Below are 10,343 nucleotides of genomic sequence, written 5' to 3' on the forward strand. Positions count from 1 at the left end.
AAAGAAAAGCTGGTTGTAGCTCATTAGAGCAATTTCTTCTCACCTCATGGGAGGTGACCAGCAGGGTCTGTGGCTTGTACGCTTGTATGCCTGCCCGAGGGGCTCCACCTGCAGAGCAGTGCGCCCAGTGCAGAGGATGGTCCCAGAGACACCATGCAAATGTCCTGCCCGTCTTTCCCTCCCTCCAGAGCACCCAGGGCAGGTAGCCCCATTCCTCCTGCAGCCCCTGACCTGCTGTGCTGGCGTCCAGGTTTCCAGGGCCTTCCCCTTACAGACAGAGAGCACCCAGGCCCTGGCCCTTCCTCAAAGGCTAAGCTCCTGCTGTCCTGGTGTCCTGGAGGGACAGGCAGCGCCCCCAACCCAGGGGTGGCCGCGGGGGTCTGGCTGCTGTCGGCCTCCATGATCAAGGGCAGGGGCTTTGGGGTGTGGCTGCCTGGATCTGGGTCCCTATCAATAAGTCAGGCAGTGCCCTGGTGTCTGTTTGCCTCAGTTTCCCCCATGCACTCCAGGGGCCCTGCAGCAACTCCAGAGGCCCTGCAGCACCCCTCCGAGGGGCTGTGAGTTTAGGTAAGAGGGTGACACGTACAGCAGAGTCCTGAGTGAGAGCCGTGATTCATTTGTCAAATAGGAAAGGAAACATGGCCTGACTAGGGCCGTTTCTTGAAAGAAAACCAGAAGCATTTGAGTGTCTTAAGTCAGGAATTTATTACCATGAGCCTAGGGATACAGGCTGCAACTCAGTCCTGCTGGTAGGGGACATGGAAGCCCAGCGTCGTCCCCAGGGGGAAGTGAGCGAAGAAGGTGCGGGCCATATCCTCCAGCTGGGGGTAGGCCCCCAGCATCTGGAAGTATTGCACGTAGTTCCAGAAGTCAGAGGTGGAGAAAGGCCAGTAGGGCATGGCGGGCAGCTCAGCATAGGGGTCTGAAAAACACCACCACCTGCCTCAGGGACTGTCCCCACCTGTCCTGCCCTGAGGCTGCCCTTCTGGGATACCTTAGGGCAGATGGTTGGTGCCCAGCAGTGCCGTGGCAGTGAAGGGGCCCCCCAGCTAGGAGCTGGGAGCTGGGCCACCCCTGGGTCCTCCGTGGAAGTATCCCAAAACCTTGTCATCTGGATGATGACCTGCGTCTGCCTCTTGCGACTCCTGGTCTGCGGGGACAGCTCAGGGAGAGGAGAAGAAGGGAGAAGAGGAGGGGGGTGGGATCTGGCCCCTGTCCTGGAGACGCTGGGCAGGGAAGGAACACCATGGTGAGGGTGTAGGGACGTCCTGGTGGGACTGCAGAGGAGACCACAGCCCTCAGCCCCAGAGTTCAGATGCCACTGCACTGTGGTCCGACTCCGGGGAAGAGCCACGGGGTGAGTCCCAGGTAGAGGATGACACTGCCAAGCCTCAGGGGCTCCGAGTGTGTGCGTCCCCAGGTGGCTGGGGGGCAGGGCCCAGAGAAGAGCCTCGGGTCCCTCTGCTTGCACAGCTTGTCCTTAAAGCTGACCCAGGGCTCCTGCTCCGTTTGCTCAGGATAAGCCAGCTCCCTCCCGGCTCTCTCTTCCGACCCCATCCCACCCAAACACACACAAGAAAAGAACAAGGGGGTGATACAATACCTCTTTCCTCCTGCACCGGCTTGGCCCCTACAGAGGAAGATGAGGAGTGTCACTCCGCAGAGCCCCCCAGGACAGGACCCCCGCTTACCCCCACACCCCAGCTGCCTAAGCAGCCAGGGAGACAGCAGGAAGGACAAAGCCACCACTCACCCACCAGAGGTCCCAGCAGGAGGCAGAGGGCCACCCCTGGCACCCAGCAGTCTTTCATCTCCCCCAGGCACAGCCCTCCACCAGCAGAGGAAGCTCCTGTCCACCTGTAGCAGGAGGGACCCAGGGAGTGGGACCAGAAGCCTATCAGGGTCCCAGCTTCTTCCTGCCACCCCCAGCCCGGGGGAACTCCCTGGAAAATGGCTCTGGCAAACAGACAAGCTCCCAGAGTTTCCATGGCAGTCCCAGTTTCACCTGTGGGATGGGAGGCAGGGACCCCTCGTCTGCCCCTCGGGAGGCTGCAGCGCACTCTGGGTGCTCAGCTGTCGCTGGGATGGGCCTCTGCTCCCGGCCCCGCAGGCTCCTCTTTATAAAAGGCAGGGGGGCATGGAGGCAGACGTCACCTTCCTGAGCCGCCAAACTGAATATTTCATTCCCGGGGCGGAGGACTGAGGGCTTCTGTGGCCTTGCTGGCGGCAGGATCGCGAGCATCCAGTCGCAGGAATCTGATCCAGGGAGCAAACTGGGAGGAAAACACCTCTGCACAGGCCACAGCTGGGATTTTTAGGACTGCGCTCAACACCAGGGCTGGAAATAAATGCAATTTCCTCTCCACTGGGAGAGAAAGACGTTTTAAGTCTGACATTGGGGCTGACATGTCCCCTTACAGGAATAAGGTAGTTGCAGAGTTGAATGGGGTGGGGTTGGGGGGGCTTGGGGAGCCATGAGCGGCCACAGATCAGCACCCCTGCCGACAGGACACCGTCAGGCAGAGGCCACGCAGGAAGTGAGGGTGTCTGACCCCACGGCACACCTGCAGACCAGAGGATCCCTACTTGTGCACAGTGATTAAGCCTGTCATCAGGAAGGCAGCTATCCCAGCCGCAGGGATGCTGTGGGCGACACCTAGGGGCTCTGTGTGTCAGCTTTGATTAAGCCCAAAGAGAGCAGCCATGCCTCGTGGCCCTACCCACGGAATCCACACAGCTGTAGGGTGCAGCATGTCATCTGGCTGGTGGGCCGGGTGGCGGAGAGCAGGTCTTATGTGACAAACCCAAACAACACACACCTGGTCTCCCCAAGCCTTTGGGCACCTACCCGGACCAGGACTGAAAGGGCTGGCATCTCAGTGTCGTGCCTGGGCACGTTTTGCACAAACACAGATGGTTAGAGCCACTTCTAGTCACCCTGTGAATCCAGAGTCTCTGCTGAGGGGCCCCAGGCCGGCACGTCCTATCATCTCCACCTGAGCCACCCCAATATGTTTCCTGGGCTTCGGGTGACACCAGCGGTCACAGGCGGAGCCTCCTGGACACATGCTGCCTGCCTCACCTTCTAAGTCACTTCTGAGCCTCAGGGTCTGCTCACAGACCTGGAAACAGAGTCGCAGGTTGGGACGGGTCCAGAGGAGAATCAGCAGCCCCCGAGACAACTACTTTGGGGGCAACTGCAGGTTCTCCAGGAAGGGGGGCCAACCCATCAGAGGGGAGAGGGAGGGGGCTTCTCCGGGCAAAAGATGCTCATCAGAATTTAGGGTCTCAGGTCCCCACCTTCTTCAGAATCTCCCCACATGTCCCCATCGGAGGGACGAGACCCCTTCTTGCCCCAAAATACCTTACCCTTCACAACAAATGGCTCAAGATACCAGAAATTCAACATGCCTTCTGATGCAACCACTCACCCAATTAGCCCTTGGGTTTTATATTCAGAAATCTGGACTCTGCACCTGCAAGAGATAATGAATTCTTTTAGGGTCAGGGTTACCAGAATCACCCAGAGGGTGACTCACTAGGGCCCTCCAGACTCAGCAGAGGCTGTGCTCCCAGCTGGGATTCACAAGAGAGAAACGGTGCAACGCACAGGAAGGGAGAAGTCGGGGGACCAGGGGTGAGCTTCCAGGGCCCTTCTCCTGGAGTCACACAGGCCACCAACAGGTGTGATGACCTATGAGGTGCTGTCTTCAGGAGAGTCTGTGAGAGATGCAGCACCCAGGGTTCTTATTGGGGGCACGGGGGCACCCCTGCCTGCTGCTGATTCAGGGTACCCAAGAGGAAACGGGTGCTTAGCATGAACCACGCTGCACAGAGCTGTGAGGGCAGTGAGGTCCTCTCATGCACAAGGGTGCCGGGAACTCTGCCGGGAACTCCTGCCGAGGGCCCCCCAGGAGGGCAATGGGGCCTGCTGGTTGACCCTCTTCTGCACAATACAGAAGGTTTGGTTCTTTATCTGCCGCCTGAGCTGGGAATTTTAAGCTCTGCACTCATCATTTTCTTTTCCCACATTCACCGGGTCACTTAGGAACGACCAACCAACCCCACAGCCCTTACTGTTTATTTCCACTAAGTGGTCTGTGGCATCAGCTACCTGTTCACCAGGAACCTGGCCTCCGGCAGCCCCTGGGCTCCACGGACCACAAGCAGACGGCACCTTGGCAGGCCTGAGGACCAATTCCCGATTCCATCCTGAAAGTCAGCCCCTGGGCTCTCTCCTGGCTCCCACATTCTGCTCAACACAGCCCCTGGGGGGTGCTGGGGGACATGGGGCTTATTGTAGAGCCAGAATTGATACAGTGTGGGAGTGCTGAGGACGTGAAGGTCGGCGGGCGAGTGGCAACCACGTGGCCCGAGTGTCTGTGAGGGCTGAGACCTCCATGTTTGGCGGCAGCCTCACAGAGCTGGACAGCGCGTGGAGGGCAGTGAGGGCTGGACAGATGTGCTGCTGTCCATCGCAGCACCAGAGGGCAGTGGCCCACTGTCCATGACCGGCAGTCCATGTCTCAAGACAATGTGCAATCAATCATTCCTACGATGTTAGGAAAAAGGAAATAAAATCACATGTACTGTATTTTTCTTAATTAAAAATAAAAAAAACTATCTAGACTAAGCATCTGCCTTCAGCTCAGGTTGTGTCCCAGGGTCCTGGGATCATGTGTGGGGCTCTCTGCTCAGTGGGGAGTCTGCTTCTCCCTCTCCCTCTGTGTTCTCTTCCTCTCCCTCTGTGCTCTTTTCTGCTCCCTCTGTGCTCCCTCTCTCCCAAATAAATAAATAAAATCTAGGGGGAAAAAAACTACCTAGAAAAACTCTACAAGTAATGAGCAATAATGGTAGAACTACAGGTGTATTTTTTTTCTTCTTTCTGGATATACGGATTTTCCTTAATGTATTACTCTCATGTAAGGGGGGAAACTTTGAAAACCACCACTAATAGTTCTGACCTGCTGTCCTGGGTTCCACAACCTCGTGGCCACCCCCATGTCCACCCCCACACCTTTTCTCTCTCCCTGAGTCCTTTGAGCCACTCTTCTTTGCTGACCTGTACACAGACCTTCCCTGGACCCACTTGGAGAGACCCACATGGAGGGCCCCACCTGGAGAATCCCACTTTGATCTGACTCCTCTGCCCCCTGGACGAAGGCGCCTTCCCCCCTCCCTAGCAGCCCTGCCACCGTGCCGCTCACTAGGGCTCCACACAACCAGCGGACTACTGGCATATTGCTGTGGTTCAGTGGGATCCCTAGAACAGCGGTCCTCACATGACCTACAGCTTGCCGAGGGATCCTGTTAAATGCAGGTTCTGATTCAGCAGGCTGGGGGAGAGCCTGGGAATCTGCATTCCCAACAAGCTCCTGAGAGATGCCCGTCCTGCCGGCCCCCCTTGAGGCATGGGCAGGTTCTCGGCCTGGGCAGTGTGGGAATCGCCTGACAGGCACCCATTAGCATGCATACGTCTGGGCTGCACCTCTCTGAGTCCTGCCTCAAAGCGCGGGGCCAGGCCTGGGACTCTGCATAGGTGGCATGTCTCCAAGGGCCAGGCTGTGGGAGCCGCTGTGTAAAGCAAAGGTTCTTAACCCTGACTGCACCTCGGAACCACCCGCAGAGCTGGTCAGTAGCCAGAATTTCAGCCCCCAGTCTCCAGAGGTAGGATGCCCCGGTCTCCCGCTCCCCCAGCCCCTGCCCCTGCCCTGCACAGGACTCTCCCCGTGGATGCATCGGAGGCCTCCAGAGGTCCCACCTGCCTGTAATGAGAACTTCTGCTTGCACAACATGGGCCTTGGTGGACACAGTGGACAAAGGTCGGCCTCCAGGCAGAGAGAGGGGGTGGCGTTGGCCTCTGCGGACAGTGTTTGAGAGGCGGGGGAGCAAGCAAGGTGGCTGGCTTGGGAGCCCTCTGTCCTCTGAGCTCCCCTGAACCAGGGGGATGTGTGGTGGAGGAGCAAGCCAAGGGAGCCCAGGGCGTGTGCAGGAGAGGTTCCTGTTAGGAGGCCTTGGGCGCCCCCTGCCGTCTGACTCAGGAGGTCACACAAGGCGGCAGACACCCAGGCATGGGTCCCCGAGGGCTAGTCCCCAGCCCACGGAAGATCTCCTGAAAGGATGAGCAGGATGCATTGGGTCACAGTCCTTCCAGCTATCCCGACACCATCCAGACCCCTGTTCATTATGAAGTCCTAACACCAGAGGTCCTCGCACCCTCGGGCTCCCCTGCCTGTGCCTCCCGGATGCTCCTCTTCCCTGACCCTTCCCACAGCCGCTATCAGCTCAGCTCCCATTTGTGGCTTCAGTTTGCTTCTGGAGGTGTCCACACAGCTCTCCTGGTCTGGCCTGGGAACCTCAGCCCTGGCTGCAAGCCTGCCCACCACCTCCCCTCTGGCCAGCCCACCTCTGGTCCCCTGGAATGTGTGCACAGCTTCAGTTCTGGGGCCTCCCTCTCTGCCCCTCCCCAAGCCTAGGAACTTTGGCCCCTCTGGAACCTCTGCGTCCCCAGTGCACCGTCAGTCACTCTGTCCCATTGCCTTGGCCCCAGTAAATGGTACTGCCCTCCTGCTTAGCTATATGCACTCCAGTCTGTGGCCCCTTGAGCGTGCCTAAGTGTCTGGGGCCTGGAGCACTCCCAGAGCCCCAAGGGTAGGTTTGGTGACTGGGCTGATGGGCTGAACACATGGAGACTCAGCGCTCCACCTCTGTCACCCAGTTCACATCCGAGCAGCTCTCTCAGCTGTCCCTGGGCATCTGGGCCATCGTGGGGCTGTGTGCGCTGTTCCCCCAGCCACTGCCCAATCCACGTCCCTTCAAGAAGCCCCTGCCCCCCTCTGCACCTGCAAGGTGAGGGGACGCATCTCCCACTCACAAATTCCGTTCCCAAATCTAGTTTCTGACTCTTCTTGTCATTTTAAGCAAAGGATTCAAACATGATAAAGTCTAATGAACAAGAAGAGAGTTTTGCAGATGAAAACGAATTTGCCTTGGAAAGGTTCACGGAAACTAGTGTCAGTGAGATGTGGCCAGGAAGAGGCTGAGATTGGAACCAACGTCCTAAGGATCCCCAGGGACCTGCCTTCAGATCCCACTTCGAAGAAAACCCAGACCTGGAATCCCAGCCTGCAGGTCCAGAAGCCGGCTCCAGGGGGCGCCATCCTCGCTGGAATGTCCGCGACCGCCTGAAGGCGCCTTGGTGGAAGGATGGATAGATGGTCCCAGAAGGTTCCCTGTAGAATTGAAAGCTAAAATGTGTAAGGCTCCTTCGATTCTTTTAAAAACTCACCTTTTCCTTTAGCTGATTCGTGAGAACTCCTGACCAGGCCCCAGTATGGTCTGTGAGAGGGCTTCTCCTGAGCCCAGGGGACCACGGCCCTGGGGCAGTGTGAAGCTGGGCAGTGGGGGCCCCTATTCTAGGGCGGGTGACCCCATACTAAAAAAGTATTCATTGACTATTTGACATTCTCATTTCACAGGGTGACCTGTATTTTTATTGGCCAAGTCTGGCGAGCCTGTGCGTCCCTGTCTGGCTCTGGGCGTTGGGGTGGGGGTGGGGGGCAGCAAGAAGGGGCCCCAGCCCTGGAGGTGGAGCATGTCTTTTCTAAGATGCTTCCTCCTGGAGCTGCAGGGTTCTGGCCATGACACAGACGGGCAGTGGGCTGCAGCCCTGAACTCCCCCGGTCAGTGGGGCTCCAGGCTCAGCACACCCAAAGTCTCCACAATGGGGCTCATCAGAGAGATGTTGATGTTGCCAGAGACATGGGGCGGACCACTGCCAGCAGAGGCCCCTGCTCTCAGGCTTGGGGCCAGGGTTGGGAACATAGGGGCCTGTGCCCCAAAGACCTATGACTTGGAACAGAGAGACATGGGCATTAGATGTGAGTGGTCATAGCTGCCTGGACCCCGCAGCATGCCTACGCCAGATGCTCTGTGCCCCCAGGTTCCCAAAGATCCTAGCACCAGGGCCTTCCTCTCTGAAATACTCCCTGAGAGGGCAGCCCAGGGCCTCAGCACCAAGGAGGTATGAGAATCCTGCCTGAGGTCATAGGTGTGGGCCCGGCTGGATGGGAGAAGAGAGACCTGGAGAGAGAGGCTCATGGTTCCACCCAGGAGAACAGCAGGAGATGCAGAGTGTGGGGGTTGCCCATTCATTCTCCTCCTTCCAGGGTACCAAGAGCTTGCGAGGGTCGCACCCCAATACCCCAAGACTTCATCAGTGCCATCTTAGTGGGTGTGCGAGTGGAAGCGGTCCCCGGGAGCCGGGATGGAGGACTGGGCGGGGCTGTGAGCAGAAGGACAAAGTCGGAACAGGGATGTGTTGCCCTGGCACAGTTGTGGGCAGGCAGTGCCCACCCAGGGCTCTTCTGAGACCTCAGACCAGGAGAAGACATGTTTATCTATTGCTTTTTGTCTCGTTGGCTGGGGGTGGTCCATGGGGGTGAACTCCCCCCATGGCAGGGGGAGCGCCCGCTAGACTGGCAGGTGTCCAGACCTGGGGTCTCTGAGAAGCATGGAGGGTGTGGGAGGTAAGCTCTGCAGAGCAGCTGAGGCCTGGGAGCTCGTCCCGTGGCTGATGCTGCCTCTGTGGGGCAGGAAGGGGGCTTGGAGCTGCCCCAAGACCATATGCTCTCCAGTCCTCCCATCACAGGTGTCCCCAAAGGACACAGAGCCACACTGGGGTCTGCACTTGTAAGGAAGTCCAAGCGCAGCCGTCTGTGTGTGTGCAGGAACCCAGTGAGCTGGGGAGGTGTGATGAAACATGGAGACACCTACTCACCCTACCTCTGGGGGTGCTCTCCCCACCCACGGACCTGCATCACTTGCTAAAGGCTTGGTGTCCTCACAACACACATCTCTGAGAGGAGGCTCTGCACCAGGCCCCTCCACGGACCGCCCACCGAAATCCTCACTCCTGCTGAGTTCCCAGCTGTTCTATCCTCTCTGCCTTATGGGGGAGGGAATGGAGGCTTTCCAAGCTAGGGGCCTGCTAGAGCCAACAGCAGACAGTGGAGGCCCAGGAACAGGCCCCCGCATGGAGGGGTAGACCCCTCCCTCCCTCCATCACACACCGTGAGCCTTGAGCCCGTGTGCACGCCCTTTGCAGAGTCCTGTTCAGAAGGCCTGGCCTGCATGAGCTTTGCACTGCTAATTTACCCCCAGGTGGGCTGGGGTCTTCCTAGGGCTACCCCCGTAGAACCGTCCGGCCGTCTTGGGCAGTACACACTCCTGGGAGCTATGGCAGACACTGCCAGGGCTCAAGGGCCTGCTGGCCAGGGGTCTGCTCACCAGGAAGCCCCAAGGGCCTTTGAACTCATGGCCCTTGGGAAACAACCCAAGGACTCGATACTGACTTCGAGAGCAGGACGGTGGCTTGCCGGAATGTTGGTCCAGCTCTGGTCCTGGGTCCTCATGGCCAGAGGCTGCCAGAGCCAGGTGGGCACGCAGGGCCACTGTCCAGACATGGGCACAGGCAGGGGGTGGAAGTCCAGTGGGCGGAAAGCTTGGGGGAGAATGCCAACGGTGTGCTTCCAGTTCTGGGCCTGACGCCAGCCCTTCCGTCCCGAACCTCGTTCCATGAGCAGTGAGTAAAGGCAGGGAGGAGACCACCTTGCACATGTGGGTGAGTTCCGTCGTGGGCACCTCTCCTTTACGGGACCCCAAATGCCCATTTGAGTCTGAAATTCTCACTGAGAATCTACTTAATGTTAATGCAGGTAAAACCCACTCCCTTGAACCCCAAACACCTCCCTCATGTCCCCAGAAGTACAACAGGAAAGGACTTACAGTGGACAGCAATTGGGTTCTTGGCCTGGTGGGAGTGGTTCTAAATTTGTTCTAGTCCTGGGGGACTGTGGGGAGATGTGGGGTCTGAGGGGGGCTGTGAGGACTGTTGTGCCTATAGGAACTGGGGGGAACCGTGGGGACTGTGAGGGAATGTGGGGACTGTGGGGAGGATGTGGGACCATGAGGGTATGTGGGGACTATTGGGACTGTGGAGAACTGTGGGGGGATGTGGGGACTGCGGGGGTATAAGGGGGGACTGTAAGGGGCTATGAGGGTTTTGGGGACCATGGGGGGATATGGACTATGGGGGGCTGTGGGGACTGTGGGGGCTGGGGGGACTGTGGGAGACCGTGGGGGATATGGGGACTGTGGGAGTCTGAGGGAGGACTGTGGGGTGCTATAGGACCCTGGAGGGCTGTGGGGTGTGGGGACTGTGGGGGTCTGAGGGGAGACTGTGGGGGCTGTGGGACCCTGGGAGGGTGTGGGAAAGGTGGGGGTCTGAGGGGGATTGTGGGGGCTGTCAGGAGCTTGATGGCCATGTTGGCTGTGGGGGTCTG

The 10,343-nt window shown here is 58.6% G+C and overlaps 1 protein-coding gene across 1 annotated transcript; it reads right to left on the minus strand.

Annotated features, from left to right (window-relative positions):
• Window positions 1-704: 704 nt before the first annotated feature.
• OTOS (otospiralin) lies at window positions 705-2,079 on the minus strand. Its single transcript, XM_032857981.1, has 4 exons — window positions 2,006-2,079; window positions 1,754-1,857; window positions 1,604-1,630; window positions 705-922 (listed from the first exon to the last, which is right to left on the minus strand). The coding sequence occupies exons 2-4, from the start codon at window positions 1,809-1,811 to the stop codon at window positions 738-740; spliced, it is 270 nt and encodes an 89-aa protein (XP_032713872.1). The 5' UTR covers window positions 1,812-1,857; window positions 2,006-2,079; the 3' UTR covers window positions 705-737.
• Window positions 2,080-10,343: the final 8,264 nt, after the last annotated feature.

This window comes from Lontra canadensis, unplaced genomic scaffold, assembly GCF_010015895.1.
Source record: "Lontra canadensis isolate GAN:19392208 unplaced genomic scaffold, GSC_riverotter_1.0 scaffold13, whole genome shotgun sequence".
Lineage (NCBI taxonomy): Eukaryota > Metazoa > Chordata > Mammalia > Carnivora > Mustelidae > Lontra > Lontra canadensis.

What these genes read in the sequence shown, in the direction of transcription:
- OTOS (XM_032857981.1), bottom strand. Translation starts at nt 1,811, where the DNA reads ATGAAAGACTGCTGGGTGCCAGGGGTGGCCCTCTGCCTCCTGCTGGGA. An exon ending in CCTGCTGGGACCTCTGGTGG is followed by an intron (nt 1,631 to 1,753) that starts GTGAGTGGTGGC and finishes CTTCCTCTGTAG; the next exon opens with GGGCCAAGCCGGTGCAGGAG. An exon ending in GCCGGTGCAGGAGGAAAGAG is followed by an intron (nt 923 to 1,603) that starts GTATTGTATCAC and finishes GGTGTTTTTCAG; the next exon opens with ACCCCTATGCTGAGCTGCCC.